This window comes from Passer domesticus, chromosome 14 (genome assembly GCF_036417665.1).
Source record: "Passer domesticus isolate bPasDom1 chromosome 14, bPasDom1.hap1, whole genome shotgun sequence".
Taxonomy (NCBI): Eukaryota; Metazoa; Chordata; class Aves; order Passeriformes; family Passeridae; genus Passer; species Passer domesticus.
In genome coordinates, this window is record NC_087487.1 from 19,154,775 (window position 1) to 19,171,286 (window position 16,512).

The following is a 16,512-nucleotide window of genomic DNA, read 5'->3' on the forward strand; positions in this document are numbered from 1 at the left end:
CAGGCAGGCCAGCTTGGAGCTCGGCACGTCTCAGAGCTCCAGGGTTTTCATGCTGAGGTGGTTTTTAAGCAGGGACCCGGTGGAGAATAAGCAGTGACCATGACAGGATGATACCTTGCTGGATTTGTTAAAAATCAGAGTTTCTGTCGTGCTCATGGTGGAATTGGAGCATGATTTGGGTTGGAAGGGACCTGAAATCCCACCCCAGGGACACCTTCCACTGTCCCAGCCTGGCCTGGGGCATTCCAGGGGTCTGGGGCAGCTCGGGGCACCCTGTGCTGCTGTTCTGTCCTGTCCCACCTGTGGAGGTGATGAGAATTTCATTTATCCCCTGTCAGGCTGTTGCAGTGAGGTGTTGGTGGTTGTGTTTCAGGAGGTGCCATCCCAGATTCACCTGGACTTGATTGGTCAGATAAATACAGCAATTAAATAAAATAAATTAAAATGAATTGAGTAAGGCTCCAATCCACTCAGGAATGGTGGGTCAGATAAATACAGGAATTAAATGAAATCAATTAAAATAACATAAATAAAACAAATAAATTAAATTAAAATAACCTAAATCTGCTCAGGAGTGCTGCGTGTGTCCCCACCTGGGGCTGCCCCTCCTCTCTGCCCTCGGGGTCATTGCTCCCACCTGCAGGCACTTCCAGAGGGTTTCAGGAATTTAATTGCTGCAGGAGCAATTAAAGAGCCTGGGGAGAAGTCAGGTGTTCCCTGCTGAGGTCAGTCCCTGGGGAACAGCAGCCCGGGGATGCCCAGGGCTTTCCCAGGCTCTGAAAAACCCTTTTGGGGCTGGCTGAGCTCTCAGGCTCCATCCCACCCGTGTCCCCAGGGGGTTTTGGGATTTTCTGTCCTGCTGGAGCTGCACAACCACATTTAGGGCCAGACCAGGGGCACGTCCCAGAACCTGCACCCAGGAGAGGTGAATTTGGCTTTTCTTCCCCAGGTGGGTCCCATGGGCTGCTCTAGGTGAGAAAGCCCCATAAAATTCTCTTTGAGGTTATATTTTATATATTTAGATGATTTTAAGGTGATTTTTGTTAATTTTACCTCCCTGTGAGTGTAGTGTTGCAGCATTTCAGGCTGGTGAAATTATTATTATTATTATTATTATTACTATTATTATTATTATTATTATTTCATATTTTCAGGCGATTTTTAAGGTGATTTTCATTAATTTTGCCCCTCAGTGAGTGCAGCATTTCGGGCTGGTGTGCAGGTGTGTTTCCATCCTCATTTCCAGAGCTGTTCTTCCTGGTGTCACTTGAAATAAGTTCTGTGTGTATCAGCTTTGCAGGCCTGTGTGTTACCAGTAAATAGCTTTGTTTTTAAGGCCCCACTAAATGAATTACAATAAGCTTATTTTTCCCCTCCATCTGTGTGCATTCCTCCTGTCACTGGTATTTAAGCACTGGGTGTTAATTCTGGATAACTTCCCGTTGTTATAGATAAAACAAATTTAATTTCATGTGAGAGCTGTGGGTTCAATATTTACCCTGGGTTCAATATTTACCCTGGCATCTGAGCAGAGCTTTCACATTTTCTGCTTTCTCACCCGTGCTCCTCCAGAGAACAGATCTGATTCTGGAGTTCCTCTTGCACCTGCTGTTCCCTCATTTTTCTCCTCATTTTTAGGGGCTTTTCAGTTCTGTATCCCTTAGATAAACCCACTCAAGCAAGTGGGAAGTATCTTATGATAAAATGAATGTTGTATTATATTTATTATAAATTAATTATAATACTTATAATAAAATACATAGTATATTTGTTATAAAAGAAATATGATATAATATTATATTCATTTATCGCCACATATTTAATATTAAATTAATATAATATATATTGTAGACAATATAGAAATATATTTATATATACAATATATTTAATATAGAAAATATATTATTTTATAATGTAAATATATATGATTGTTTATTATGTTCTGCCTCCAAGTGGGAGTATTTCATTGCTCTGATCTCTGTTGTGGTAGCAGAAAATCCCCAGTGCACGTGTAATCCTGTGAGATTTGCAATAATCCTTTAATCCTGGGTCAGCCCGGGGTCTGGGGGTGGGACTGGGTGGAGCTGCTGCCGACACTGGGGAATGTCCCAGGGAAGGGATGTCCCTGCCTGCCCTGCCAGCCTGCCTGCTCTCAGGTACACTCATTTAACACAATTATTGTGGGCTGGGCAGAGCTCTGCGGGCTCTTGGTGTTTGCTCAGTGCAAGAGTTGGGGTGTGTGCTTCACTTATTGGTTATTGATTGCTTTCTGGTTATTACTTAGCATTAAAGAAGTCTCAATACACAGAAAAAGTTATTCTGGAGGGGTGCAGATAAGATAAAAATAAGGTAAAAATAAGATTTTTTTTTTTTTTAAATCACTCTTTCAGAGCTTTGGGATGTTTGGCGTTTTCAGAATTTTGAGAATTTTGGAGCTGTCAGAGCTGCCTCTGAAGCTTCCACACCCCTTAAATCCAGTTTTTAAACAATTTTAATATCCATTTCTTAGAAGCATCTGTGTGCCCATAGATGAACATTGACAAGGGGCTTCAATCTAACAGAATTAAAGTGTGTTTGCTGCGGAATTTCCAATGTTTAATGAATGGATTTAGAAATAATTAGTACAGTCTCCTGTGCAGGCAGGACTGATTTCTTGTTGGAAATAGTGGCTTTTGACAGAGGCTGGTAAACCCTGGAGAATGGAAGAATTTTTATCAACATGGAAATATTTTGAGGGTTTTTTTTTTTCTTATTTTTGCCTCTGCAAATTTACAGTTCCACAATTAAGCCCCACTGCACATTTCTGGTGTGCAATTAATAGTTTGAACCGCACTTCTTGATTTATTTTCACATCTGAGACAGCACGAGAAAGTTTTGTGTTTATTGTGTGCTTCAGTTGGCTCTGTGGAAATCCTGTGCTGCTCTCACATCTTATTAATTGTGACACGGCATCACTAATTTCATCCCTTTAGGTGAGGGAGAAAGCAGAGAGAGCAGAAGTGGCAGGACATCCGTGCAGCTTTGGCAGGGGGTGTGGGGCACCCCGAGAGGCCCCGGGGGATGTGCTGCAATAAAGCCTGGCCTTCATTAATTCCTGCAAGTTCATTTTTCCTGGGGTGCCAGGGGGCACCAGGGAGGGGCAGAGCCACGCTGGGCAGCGTGATGTGGCAGCACAGGGGAGGCTGGGACAGTGGTAAAAGCTGGGAAAATGGTAAAAACTAGGAAAATTATAAAGGAGCTTCTCTGGTGCCAGTGAAAAAAATCTGGGTTGGAGCAGGGGTTTGGAGTTGGAAATGTTTTGGCTGGAAAAGTGGTGAAAGCTGGGAAAATGGTAAAAGCTCTTCTCTGGTACCAGCAAAAATGGCTGGGTTGGAGGTTGGATTGGAAACAGAAATGTTGGTGTGGTTTGGCTGGAAAAATGATAAAAGATGGAAAAATGGATAAAGGAGCTTCTCTGGTACCAGTGAAAAAAGTCTGGGTTGGAGTAGAGATGTGGAGCTGGAAGTGTTGGGGTGGTTTGGCTGGAAAAATGGTGAAAGCTGGGAAAATTGTAAAAGCTCTACTCTGATACCAGCAAAAAAAAAAAAAAAACAAACTTGGGTTGGAGCAGGGATTGGAAATTTTGGTGAAAAATGGTAAAGGCTCTTCTCTGGTACCAGCAAAAATGGCTGGGTTGGAGGTTGGACTGGAAACAGAAATGTTGGTGTGGTTTGGCTGGAAAAATGCTAAAGGAGCTTCTCTGGTACCAGTGGAAAAAGTCTGGGTTGGACCAGGGGATGTGGAGCTGGAAATGTTTGGGTGTTTTGGCTGGAAAAACGGTGAAAGCTGGGAAAATTGTAAAAGCTCTACTCTGGTACCAGCAAAAAAAAAACAAAAAACAAACTTGGGTTGGAGCAGGGATTGGAAATTTTGGTGAAAAATGGTAAAGGCTCTTCTCTGGTACCAGCAAGAAAGGCTGGGTTGGAGGATGGAAGTAGTGGTATGTTTTGGGTGGAAAAAATGATAAAAGCTGGGGAAATGCTAAAGGAGCTTCTCTGGTATCAGCAGAAAAATCTGGGTTGGAGCAGGGGTGTGGAGCTGGAAATGTTGGGGTGTTTTGGCTGGAAAAACGGTGAAAGCTGGGAAAATTGTAAAAGCTCTGCTCTGGTACCAGCAAAAAAAAAAAAAAACAAACTTGGGTTGGAGCAGGGATTGGAAGTTTTGGCTGAAAAATGGTAAAGGCTCTTCTCTGGTACCAGCAAGAAAGGCTGGGTTGGAGGATGGATTGGAAACAGAAATATTGGTGTTTTGGCTGAAAAGCATGATAAAAGCTGGAAAAATGATAAAGGAGCTTCTCTGGTATCAGCAAAAAAAATCTGGGTTGGAGCAGGGATGTGGAGCTGGAGGTGTTGGGGTGTTTTGGCTGGAAAAATGGTGAAAGCTGGGAAAATTATCAAAGCTTTTCTCTGGTACCAGCAAAAACAAATCTGAGTTGGAGTGGGGATTAGGAATTTTGGCTGAAAAATGTTAAAAGTTCTTCTTTGGTACCAGCAAGAAAGGCTGGGTTGGAGGATGGATTGGAAATGGAAGTGTTGGTGTTTTGGGTGGAAAAAATGATAAAAGCTGGAAAAGTGATACAGGAGCTTCTCTGGTATCAGCAGAAAAATCTGGGTTGGAGCAGGGATGTGGAGCTGGAGGTGTTGGGGTGATTTGGCTAAAAAATGATAAAAGTTCTTCTTTGGTACCTGTCAAAAACATCTGGGTTGGAGCAGGGGGTGGGACTGGAGATGTTTTTGTGTCTGGTGCTGTGGAGCTGCCTCAGGTTCTGTCTCTGCCTCTTTGGGGGTTCCAGTGAGTTCCCCCTGGGATTTGAATGCATCTCCTGAGTTTTGGAGAAGTTCACATCCCAGGTGAGGCAGACAGAACCCTCCAAACAGGAGAAAATGGGTTTTTTTAAAGCAAAAAAAATTCATGAAGCTCTTTTTGTGCCTGGTTTTGATCAGTTAGGTGCCCATTTCTTTATAACCAAGGAAAAAATGGATTTTTTTTCACCTGCAGGAGCAGAGAACACTGAGCTGTTTGCAATTAGGAGGGAATTATTTGGGAGGAAAAGAGTTTCCCTGGAGGGGAGGAGAAAAATATAACAGGAGCAGATTTGTGTTGTGCCCTAAAAACTTCCTCATCTGGGGCAGTGGGGAGGGGTTTCAGTGATCTAAAGCCAATCAGGCTTCTCCCATTTGATATTTAATGAATTTCTCCTTCCATTTTCAGGATGTCATTGGTCAAGTTCTGCCAGATGCAACGACCACAGCATTTGAGTGTGAGTGTGACTTCTGTCAGCCAATTCCTGTGTCAGGCTGCTGGGCTGTAACTGAAATAAAGAAATCATTTTTATCTTATTCTTATTATATTCTGATTATATTTATTATTTTAAAATAAGTGGCATTCATTATACGTCAGGGTTAAATATTTATGCATTAATGCAACTTTAATAATGGCACTAAAGCAAGCAATATTTTATTATTTAATCACATCTGGAATATTTCCACAAAGTAGCTTTAATTACCAGCCTGACCTTACCATGCTCTTACTCCTCAGTGCCATTTTATTGCTCAAATTAAATGAAAAGTATAAACTACCTGTAGGTCTCAGCTTAAAATTGTAATCCTCCAATCCTCCCAGCAAGTATTTAGGCTAATATTTGTTCTTTAAACCCTGATTATTTTTATTTTTGAAGGGGTTCCTGGGGGATTGTCCTGTCTGGAGGGCAATCAGCTGCAAAGGGGAGTGCCCCAGGGGATAAAATACTGAAAAACTGGAGTTTTCTTCCAAATGGATGAGGAGGCTCCTGCTGCTCTCTTTTAATTTTTATTGTATTTTTCCCTCTGTTTTCCTTTGAGATGAAAGGAAATTATGATTTTTATTATGCGTTTTCCTCTGTTTTCCTTTGGAGGAAGGGGATGGCAAGATCTGAGTGAGGGGGGACAGAGCACACTTGAGATGGGGCCTCTCATTTTTATGATTTTATTTTTATTTCTCCCCTTTTTAGAGCTTTGGGGCTCATTCTGTCTGTGGATAATCAGAGGAAACACTGATTTATGGTCCTTCAAGTCCTGTTTAATGCTCTTTTTCTTTCCACACGTTGTGTTTTCCTCTCCCAAAACCAAATTTTATTTCTGAACCTCGGCGTTTTTCCTGCCCTGCTTTTACCAGCAGCCCTGAGCGTGCAGAGCCTTGCCATTTATGTCCTTTTTCACTTGATCCTGTGTTATTTTGGTTTCTCTCTGCGTGCCATCCCTCCCAGGTCCCTCGTGAGCTGTGTTTGAACTTCATGCTCCATCAGGGCAGCACCCACAGGAGCTGTGCCATGTGCAGGAGGCTCCTGCAAAACTCTGCTGTTGGTTCTGCCTCCCAACATCTGCTCTGTGCCTTCCCTGCGTGGCTCTAGTCTGTCATTTCCAGCTGCTGAGCCCATTCCCTGCCACTTAACTGCCAGCTCAAATATGTTATGGATATTGATGCCTTTAAAGGGTTTTTTTTTATTTTCCCCCTGGATTTTCCTGCTTGAAGTTCTGTTCTCTGCCTCAGGTGGGGGTCGTGGTCTCCAGCCCAGCTTTTTGTGCTCGTTACTTTGGTGTTCCCAGCCCCAGATTTCCCTGCTCTCCAGCCCCCTGCATCCCCTGGCCCTCAGCATCCTCCCTCCCAGCCCTGCATCCCCGACCCGGCAGCTTTGGGGATTTTGCTGCTCAGGGTTCATTTCCCATCTGCTGCTCTCTGCTTCTCCTGAGCCTTTCTTCCTCCTCTTCAAGGGCTGCTACAAAATCCAGCCAGGATGGGGGGATTTTTTGTTTTTGGTTCTACTCTTGCTTCCCTAATGTGCTGGAAAATCAGATTTAACTGCTCTGGGCAAGGAGGGAAGCCTGGAAATGTTTCTGGATCCATTTTTGGGATGGCAAAGGAGCTCTGCTCAGGTCCAGGACTGGTTTTCTTCTGGTTTTACTCTTGGCTTGATTAGATTAATTTTTATTTTTCTCTGCCTCTTCATCCACATATTTTTAACTCTTTCTGGTTTTGCCACCATCAGGAATTGTGCAGCTGGAACTGAGTTAATTCCTCAATTATTTCAAAGGCGTAATATAGAATTTTTCTAAATATTTTGCTACAATATTCCTTTTTTCCCTTTTTTTTTTTTTTTAGTGGTCCCAGCTCAGTCTGTTCCCTCTCCCCAGACCTTTTATCCATAAATTAATCCCTCTTCTGCCTTCCCTGTGATCCCTCTTGTGGATGTGTGGTGCTCCAGTAGCTCTCTTCCTGTTTGAAACTCCAATTTTGAGGGGTTTATGTTTTACTCTTCTGCATTGCTTTTGTTTTTTTGGTTTTGGGGTTTTTTTAACTAATTTTTGGGGTGTTTTGGGTTGGGTTTTTTTTCATTATTACCTTTCCACAGGCAGAGTGAACAAAATCCTTTTCTCACACGGTTTGAATTCCTTGGCTTGGATTTTTTTTTTCCCCAGATTCTTGGTTTGGTTTTTTTTCCCCCTTGATTCTTGGAGGATTTTTTTCCCCAGATTCTTGGGAATTCCAGCCTGGGGAAGGTGCTGAGCTTCAGGAGAGGTTCTGGCACTAAAAGAACCTGCTGAGAGTGAAGTTCTGAGCACTTTGTGCCCCTTTAAGACAAAACCACAATTCTTGTTAATGCATATTTGCAGCTTATGTACAATTACAGTTATTATTTCAGAGTCCTCGTGCAGCTGGCCTTTCTGGTTTAGATTTTTCATTTTCTTTGCTGCTGTAAGCCAGGTAAAGCCTTGCCTGTCAGGGTTGTGCTGTCCTTTCCCTGCTCACCTGGTGCCTTCCCCTGGCAGATGAGGATGAGGACGGGGATCGGATCACGGTCAGGAGCGACGAGGAGATGAAGGCCATGCTGTCCTACGTGAGTACACTGCCACAAACCCTCATTCCCCCCGTGTTTGTCATTTTCCTTGGTGGTTTTCTTGTCCCACAGTGTTGGGCTGGGCCGTGGCCCCGTGTTCAATCCCAGTTTTTGGTGTTCTGCAGGGAGTGGAGGTGGTTTCACACCAGATCCGTGGACAGGCTCGACTTCAAAAAAGAAAAAAGACTTGTTCACTTACTGATCATATCATAAACATTAAGAATAATGCATCTTAATGACTTTTGCATTAGGTATAGTGCAGGCTAAATGGACTATCAATTTCTTGTATTTTTTATGCAGTACTTAAAGTAACGGCTCATTAAAAATGAACCCCTGGGCTCTAAAAATTTTTCAAAATCTACTTTCATCTGGAGACTGCTTCACCCCTCCTAACAGAGGAGTTTCATTGTAGCTGCAGGCTCAATATTCAGAGAGGATTTAAAGATGTATTTGGTGTTTTTCCAGGGGAGATGGATGTGGCTGTGTGTGCCTTTGTGTAGGTAGGGGTGTGTGAATCTGTCTGCATCCCCATAAACAGAAATAAATACATCCCACAGACATCCATCTCCTGCACAAGGGGAAGGGTGCAGTCACTGATGGCAGCACAATCATTTGAATAAAGTGGGGAAAAAAAAAAATCCTTGAACTTCTCTTTTCAAAGGAAGTGAGTAAGCAAGAGGGTGAAAAATGGGGATTTTCCCTCTGAGCCAGAAGGATCAAAATTCCTATAAATGACCTGGCAGAGCCAAGAGGGGTGATTTTGGGGGAATTCAGAGGATCCCAGACTGGTTTGGGTGGGGAGGAACCCAAAATCCCACCCAGGGACAGCTCCCAGTGTCCCAGGTTGCTCCAGGATCCATTCTGGGGATCCAGGGGCAGCCACAGCTGCTCTGGGAATTCCTTCCCAAATTTCCCCTTCACCACTCTGAAGCCATTCCCTGGGTGCTGTCCCTCCCTCCCCAGCTCTCCTTCAGGGGCTCTGAGGATTCCCTGGATCCCTCCCTTCTCCAGGGGAGCATTCCCAGCTCTCCCAGCCTGCCTCATCCCATGCTCCCGGTGCCCTTTTGGGATTTTGCTGTTCCTTTTGGGATTTTGCTGCTCTCAGCCCCTTTTCCCTCCCTTTTTGTGTCCAGCAGCTCCCTGGAGATCCCTCCCCCCAGAATTCCTCATGGTTCTCTTTTCCTGGGAAAACCTCATCCATTTTTCTGCCTTTAAAGTGGAAAACTTTGGGTTTTCCTGGCGCAGCCTCCAGATTCATCGTGCCTTGGGAAGGTCATTTTTTTGCTATGCTTCCAAGCTCACTGTTCAAGTTTCAGTACATTAGAGTTCTGATTGCCCAACTCTCTGCTTTCCCTGCAAAATTATGGGATGCCTGGAAATGACTTCTTTCTGCTTCAGCAGCTCTTCTTCTCTGAAAAATTTTTTCTCCTCAGTTTGAAACTAGTTTTTTATTTGAGTGTTGCACTGTGGTTCCTCACATCCTATGGGCTTCGTTTTGGGATGTGTTTACCAGGAAACAAATGTTCTGAGCCTAGGAAATGAATTGATTTCATGATCTTGGGGAAGAGAAATACTCATTTTGAGGCCTGCAACAAATATTTGGAGGATTGGCCAGCTGGGAGAGGATTTCAGGGAATGTTGATGTGGTGCAGGTGTTCTCTGAAATGTAAATAAAGTGGATTTTTTTCAGTTTAAGGAGAAAAAAAGAATTCCCTGAGATTAGACTTTGAACATATTATAATTGGGAAGATATTTGGGGTCATTTTGATATTTTGAATAATTTTGAACCTTCCCTTTAGGTTCTCTGCTTTATGAATTTGACAAGAGCTTAAATCAGGTCTGGAATTCTCTCAGATTATGCAAAAATGCTTTGAATTAGGCTGATTTTGGGGGTGTAAGTGGGGTTTTTCCAGTGCTGGGCAGTGCAGTTAATTAAGGACAGCTGCTCTGGAGCTGTTGTCTTGTATCTGTATAAAAAGGCAGTAATTTTTTTGACAGCCACTGATTGGAAAGTTGCTTGCAGCTCTCTCAAAGCAAGGGCTACACGCTCTGGATCAATAAGTGGCAAATTTCCCATTAAAAAGAATACCTGAACAATGTTCCAAATAGCCACTGGCATCTCAATTTTCCATGGAAACCTCCAGTGCTGGCGTGTGGAGGACAAGTCATTTTCAGACAATTTTTCCAGACTACTTGTTAACAGTTATTGCTGTCCCAAAAGGTTGACAGCTTACATGATTGATATTTCATTTACTTGTCATCACTGGTGAGTAATGGAGAGGGATTTTCCTCCCTCCATTATGTTTTTGGGGGGGCAGGAAGCGCTCTCAGGTGTGTTTGTTTTAGCTGGTTATTCCAGGGAGGGATCAGAAGTGTTTCTGTTGTGTGTGGAGATGTCTGCAGGGCGTGGAATTCTCTTGGGGAAGTGGGAATTCAGAAGTTGGGAGCTCATCCCAGGGGCAGGGAGAACTTCCACCATCCCAGGCTGCTCCAGCCTGGCCCTGGACACACAGCTGCTCTGGGAATTCCTTCCCAAAATCCATCTAAACCTCCCCTTTCCCACTCTGAAGCCATTCCCTGTGTCCTGTCCCTCCATCCCTGTCTCCAGTCCCTCCCCAGCTCTCCTGGAGCCTTTCAGGGGCTCTGAGGATTCCCTGGATCCTTCCCTTCTCCAGGGGAACATTCCCAGCTCTCCCAACCCAAGCATCCTGCTGGATTTTGATGCTCTCAGCTCCTTTTCCAGCCCTTTTTGCCATTCCTGAGGTTTCTTTAACCCACAAACATCCCTGGATCCCTCCAGCAGCTCCTGGGGAGTTCAGTGTCTCGGGATGTCTGCAGGGACTTTTTGGGGTCCCAGCTTTGGGATCCCTCTGTGCTGATCTTCACCACTGCCAGAATTCCAGATCCCTTTGGCATTCCCTTGGGGTTTTCCAGCTGCTCTGTTTTGGGGTAGTTTGGTGGATATTCGGGGTTTGTTTGCACCAAGTCTGTGTGGCTGTGTTTGGCTTTCCTGGCTCCTCCAGCTGCTGCATTTGCTGTCAATATTTCATGCTGTAAAGATCTCATTTCCTCAGCTGCTGGAGCATTCCCAGGATTGGGAATCTGAGGCAGGAGCAGATCCCCGTGGCCCCACAGCTCCTTTTTTTAAACCCCTTTTTGTGGGAGCACTGCAGATGGAAAGGAACCGTCTGAAGGCTGATCTGCACCGTGGCAATTACACAGAAAATGAAAATACACAGAATTAAAGCATCCATAAGTGCTTTTACCACTCCTGGCTTACTGACTCGTCTCTTTTTTGGGTTTTTTTTGCAGTATTACTCCACTGTGATGGAGCAGCAAGTGAATGGACAACTGATAGAGCCCCTCCAGATCTACCCCCGAGGTAATGTGAGCAGCTCCCAGTCATCACCAGGTCACTGGGGCTGGAGCAGCTCCCTGGCACGTTTTGGGGAGGTTGGAATGCACAGAGCATCCTGTGTGCCTCTTCATCTGGAGAGAGGAGTTCATTCTTGTGGGGAGCATGGAGAAAAGTGCATTCATTGCATAGAAAGCAGCTAATTTCCTGGAGTAAATTAGACTAACGAGCTTTGCAGAGTACATATTTAAGTACATTTAAAGAACTCATTGGTGATGGCTCTTTGCAGGCAAAGCAGATGAATAACTGAAGACTTGGATACTTATGAATATTGGGTTTTTCAGGCTGTTTGAATGTCATTAATCAGCCTGCCAGGCTGGGGAATGTCCCTGTCACCCTGAGGGACGTGTCTGTCACAGCAGCTCCAGCCAGGACACGTTTTTGTCTGAGATTTGGGCCCTTAGTGCTGCCCAAATATTCACAAGCACCTCAGTAATTCTCCTGAACAGGGAGAGGTGTAATCAATTCTGTGGGCTGAGGCAGTTAAAAAATAGGTCATCTCCAAGCTGACAAAAATCCGTAGGCAGCTGGGGAGCTTTTTTGGGAATGCTCTCTCTGAGCTCCAAGAACGGTTGGAAAAAAGCCTCCTGCATTACATAATTCATTCAGATCTCAGCAGCCAGGCTCTGAATCTCTGCCTCTTAATTGATGGGACTGAGAAGGTTTAAATTCTCCATCTCCCAGCAATAAATTAATTGAAATAATTAAAAATTAAACTCCCCTCACTTAGCTGATATTACACAAATAATCATACTATGAGGCTCCCAATTAAACATTGCACACTTCCATTACTTACAACTCTCTGAAGTTTGAATTGGGCAATTAACCAGGAGCCTCCTCAAACAGTGCTAACGAGGTCTCCAAAGGAGGCTGGCTGGGATTCCTGGGGGCTCCCTGGCCTCCTCTGGAAGGGGGACAGGAGTTGGAGGGGTTTGTGGGAGATTGGGGTTTATGGAAAATTGGGGTTTGTGGGAGATTGGGTTTTATGGAAAATTGGGGTTTGTGGGAAATTTGGGTTTGTGGAAACTTGGGTTTGTCTGGCTGAGGCCTGCAGGGTCTGGTTGGGAGGGGGCTCCAAGGTGTGGGAGCTGGGACCTCCTCAGGGCAGGGGAGAGGGAGGGAGGGGTCTCCTGCCTCTTGCCAGGCATGGATCATGGAGTCCTGGAGTGGTTTGGGTGGGAAGGACCTGAAATCCCATCCCTTGTAATCCATCCCATCCCATGGCAGGGACACCTCCCAGTGTCCCAGGCTGCTCCTTGGACATTCCAGGGATCCAGGGGCAGCCCCAGCTGCTCTGGGAATTCCAGCCCAGCCTCTTCCCACCTCCCAGCCAGGAGTTCCTTCCCAATCTCCCATCCATCCCTGCCCTATCCCATTTAAACCATTCCCTGTGTCCTGTCCCTCCATCCCTTTCCCCAGTCCCTCCCCAGCTCTCCTGGAGCCCCTTCAGGCCCTGGAAAAGCTCTGAGGATTCCCTGGATCCTCCTCTTGTGGTGCAGAGAAACTGGATGATGTGATTAGGCTGGAAAATCTTGGAATTTTCCTTTCAATCTTTACATTTCCCTGTAAACAGCCAGCCCCAGGGAGTGCTGCCAGGAGCTGCTCACACCTGACCCACCCTGGCTTTAATTTTTAATTTTTCTGAGATTTAACCCTCTCCCTTTGGCTCATTCCTGAAGAGCCAGCCCTGGGAATTCCCATTCCTGCTGCTGTCTGCTGGGTGATCTCTGGCTGGGCAGAGCTGGGAATTGTCTCAGTCCTGGCCCAGCTTCAGTCCCAGCCACCTGCAGGTCCTCACCCTGCCCCAGCCCTGCCTCTCTGCTGCCTTTTCCTCCTTCCCACTCCCTCCATCGCTCCAGAGCTCAGCTTGGGCTTCACCTTCCCAAACCACTCCTTAAAACCCCTTTTTATCCTAGGTTAGAGCCTTCAAACCCCCAAACCCACCCCTGAGCTCTGCAGCTCCTCTGGAATACCCAACAAAATCTGCTTTCCTGCTCTTTTTTACCCTTTTTTTTCCTGTTTTCTTGCTCTCTTTTTAATTTTTTTCCCTTTCCTGTCTCCTTGTCCTGCCTCTCTAATGAACACCCCAAATTTTGGCAGCCCTTTTCTCCTGTGCCCTTCTGGCCCTGCTCTCCACGTCCCCCCTTGAAAGCCCCAGCAGCACCTGCAGCTTTTCTGCCTCTGATTTCCACTTCTTCCCTTTAAAGAGATTTCCTTGCAAATCCTTTCAGTTCTTTTCCTTTTCTGTCTCTCTTAACTTCTGAGGAAGCCTCAGTTCCTGCTCCCAAAAACTCCTGTATTCCATGAAAATCCTGTCAGGAGTAAATTTCCATGTGCCAACCTCTGTTACCTGGGCTATGCTTTATCTATTTCATAACAAAAATATCTTTTAACAGGAAAAAAATTGATATCTTCTCTATTTTTTAATAGGTTTATTATTGCTGGTTAAGTAGTAAGAGCCAGAGGGGGATTTTATATTAAAAATAAACATCTATATGTGGTGTACATATAAAAAAATTTGTGCACACATATATATCTGTATATATTTTTATATATCTCTATATATTTATAGGTTTATGTATATATTAATATATTTTATACACACATATAAATAGACATATATGTACGTATATACATGTGTATAAATTAATATATTTTATGGATATCTACTTATTTTAATAGATATCTATGTATTTTTATATATCTATTTTTAATATATATATGCTAATCTAAGTGTATTTTTATATATCTGTGTATATTTTTATATATATCTACATATATATTTATATGTATTTATAGATATTTATATCTATTTATCTCTATCTTTTACCCATGTTATTTACATCCTATTTGTGGAATGCAAGGTGAACACAGCATCCAAATGCACCCCATAAAAATCATTATTGATTGAATATCCTGTTCAAAATGTCAATTTTTCATCTATTGGCAAAGCAGGATGGGCTTATATGTATTTCTAATTTATCATTTTGGGTTATATTTATTTAATATGTAACATTTTCCCTCTTTGGATGCACGTGGTGATTTTGGGATGTTGTTAAAGGCACGTGGCCCTGTATTTAATAACCATCACCTGTGTCCTCCTGCCTCATAAATAGTTCTGCTTCCTGCTGTCAGAAACAGGAGGGAGGAAAAAATCCGATTTGTGCCCTCACTCAGCAGTGACAGCCCCTTTAGCACAGCCCTGCAGGGCCACGATTGTAGCTCTGCCCCAAAAAGTCACATTTTCAGTGGCATTTATTCACTGTTTACCTGTTATTTATTCACTATTTACCTTTTATTTATTCACTATTCACCTTTTATTTACTCAGTATTTACCTGAGAGACTCACTGCTGTTCCCCTGCCATGGTTTCCCCATTTGTGTTTCCCCCAAGGGTTTTCCCCATGGTTTTCCCCCATATTTACCTTTGATTTATTCAATATTTACTTTTTGGAGGCTCAGCTGTTGCCCCAGGTTTGGGTTTTCCTCCCCAGGTTTGGGTTTTCCTCCCCAGTGTTCCCCCAGTTTGTTTTCCCCCATGGTTTCCCCCATATTTACCTTTGATTTATTCAATATTTACCTTTTGGAGGTTCTGCTGTTTGCCCCTGCCATGGTTTTTCCCCAGATTTGGTGTTTCCCCCAGGTTTGGGTTTTCCCCAGGTTTCCTTCATGTTTACCTTTTATTTATTTGATATTTACCTTTTGTTTATTTAGTATTTACCATTATTTGGTATTTACTAGAGAGGCTCACTGCTGTTACCCCTGCCATGGTTTTCTCCCCCCTGTTTTATTCCCCCCTTGTTTGTTTTTCCCCCATATTTGTTACCCCCATATTTACCTTTTATTTATTCAGTTTTTACTGAATAAATAATTTATTTACCTTTTGGAGGCTCTGCTGTTACCCCTGCCATGGTTCCCCCCTGGGTTTGGGGTTTTCTCCCCCCCCCAGGTTTGGGGTTTCCTCCCCCCAGTTTTGGGGTTTCCCCCCAGGTTTGGTTTTCCTTTTTCTTCCATGTTTTTCCCCCACATTTCTTGCCCATTTTCCCCCGCATTTCTTGCCCATTTTCCCCCACATTTCTTGCCCATTTCCCCCACATTTCTTCCCCATTTCCCCCAAAGTGCCTCTGCCAAAATGCCCAATTCCTGACGCAGCCAATTCCCTAAAAATCCCAATATTGGGTTGCAAATATCCCTGTGAAATTCCAGGTTAAAAAACCAACCCAGCTTGTGAAAACACAGCACCACAAGGCTGCAATCTGAATTACCAAAAAATCCCCTGCTCTGAGCCGAGGCTTCTCTGGATTGTGCTGTGTTCTGAGCAGAAATTAGAATTTCCATTACACGGTGTCAGGAAGCTCTTAGCATTTATAAATGCTCACTCCTGCAAGTTAAAAATCCTGGGCTGTAATTCCCACTCTGGGTCTCGCCAGGCACTTTTCAATCATTTCTCTCTGCTAATTTTGGTGTCACCCTCATTTCTTTTGAAAAGATTCATTTTGAGCAAATTTGTAAATGGCCCTGATGTGTTCTACAATTTAGTCAATTACTGTTTCAGCCTGCAAACCTCCTGGGAAACGGAACATACATGGCCTCAAGGTACGAATTTCAATAATTGTTTCAGCAAAGTTAGATGGATTTGTAATGCTGTGTTCCACTTATTGAAATGTCAAATAAAACTGCACTTTCTTGAGCTCTGACAAGCAGATTTTTTTTTTTTTAATTCTGATTTTTTTTTTTCCTTTGGCGAGGGTGGGAGAAGGATTCATCTGCAAAATGTTGGCTGTGATATCTATATTTGTATGTGTGGTTTTATTAAGAATGGGTTTGCCTTTTTGTTTTTAACCTCTGCTAATCATGTTCTTAAATTTTAGTAGTTCATTTATCAACTGCTGTCTGCCACTACTTCAAAGCTTTTAAACCCCCACCTCATTCCTGTGATTTCAGCCTTTATCCAATTGTGGGAGGCACCACAATGGAATTATTTCACATTTTTGACTCCTTATTGCTCCTACAATCACATGGAGAAGCCCATAAACGCATGAAGTGATTTTTGAGTGTCCAAAATGAGCATAAATCCTGAATTTCCCAGCGCATTCCTCAACCCCTGCGCGCGGAATCGTGCATCCTGCTAACCTACATCCAGCCCTCCACCAGCAGCATGCCTAGCAACCAGCTAATTAACCTTG

General features: G+C 43.9%; 1 protein-coding gene across 15 annotated transcripts in view; it reads left to right on the top strand.

Moving 5' to 3' along the window:
* Positions 1–16,512, top strand: part of MAP2K5 (mitogen-activated protein kinase kinase 5) — a 123,120-nt gene that overhangs the window by 2,846 nt on the left and 103,762 nt on the right. For 13 of the 15 annotated variants that reach the window (XR_010347732.1, XR_010347731.1, XM_064389339.1 and 10 more), the window contains exons 2-5: positions 5,251–5,299; positions 7,845–7,912; positions 11,225–11,294; positions 15,882–15,922. Coding sequence is in view for 13 of the 15 variants with exons in the window: in XM_064389339.1 (XP_064245409.1) it covers positions 5,251–5,299; positions 7,845–7,912; positions 11,225–11,294; positions 15,882–15,922 (228 nt within the window). In the remaining 2 variants the exon portion in view is untranslated. Of the gene's footprint in view, positions 1–725; positions 950–5,250; positions 5,300–7,844; positions 7,913–11,224; positions 11,295–15,881; positions 15,923–16,512 lie in introns of those variants that run through there. The other 2 variants (XM_064389343.1, XM_064389344.1) reach the window with 2 other exon arrangements.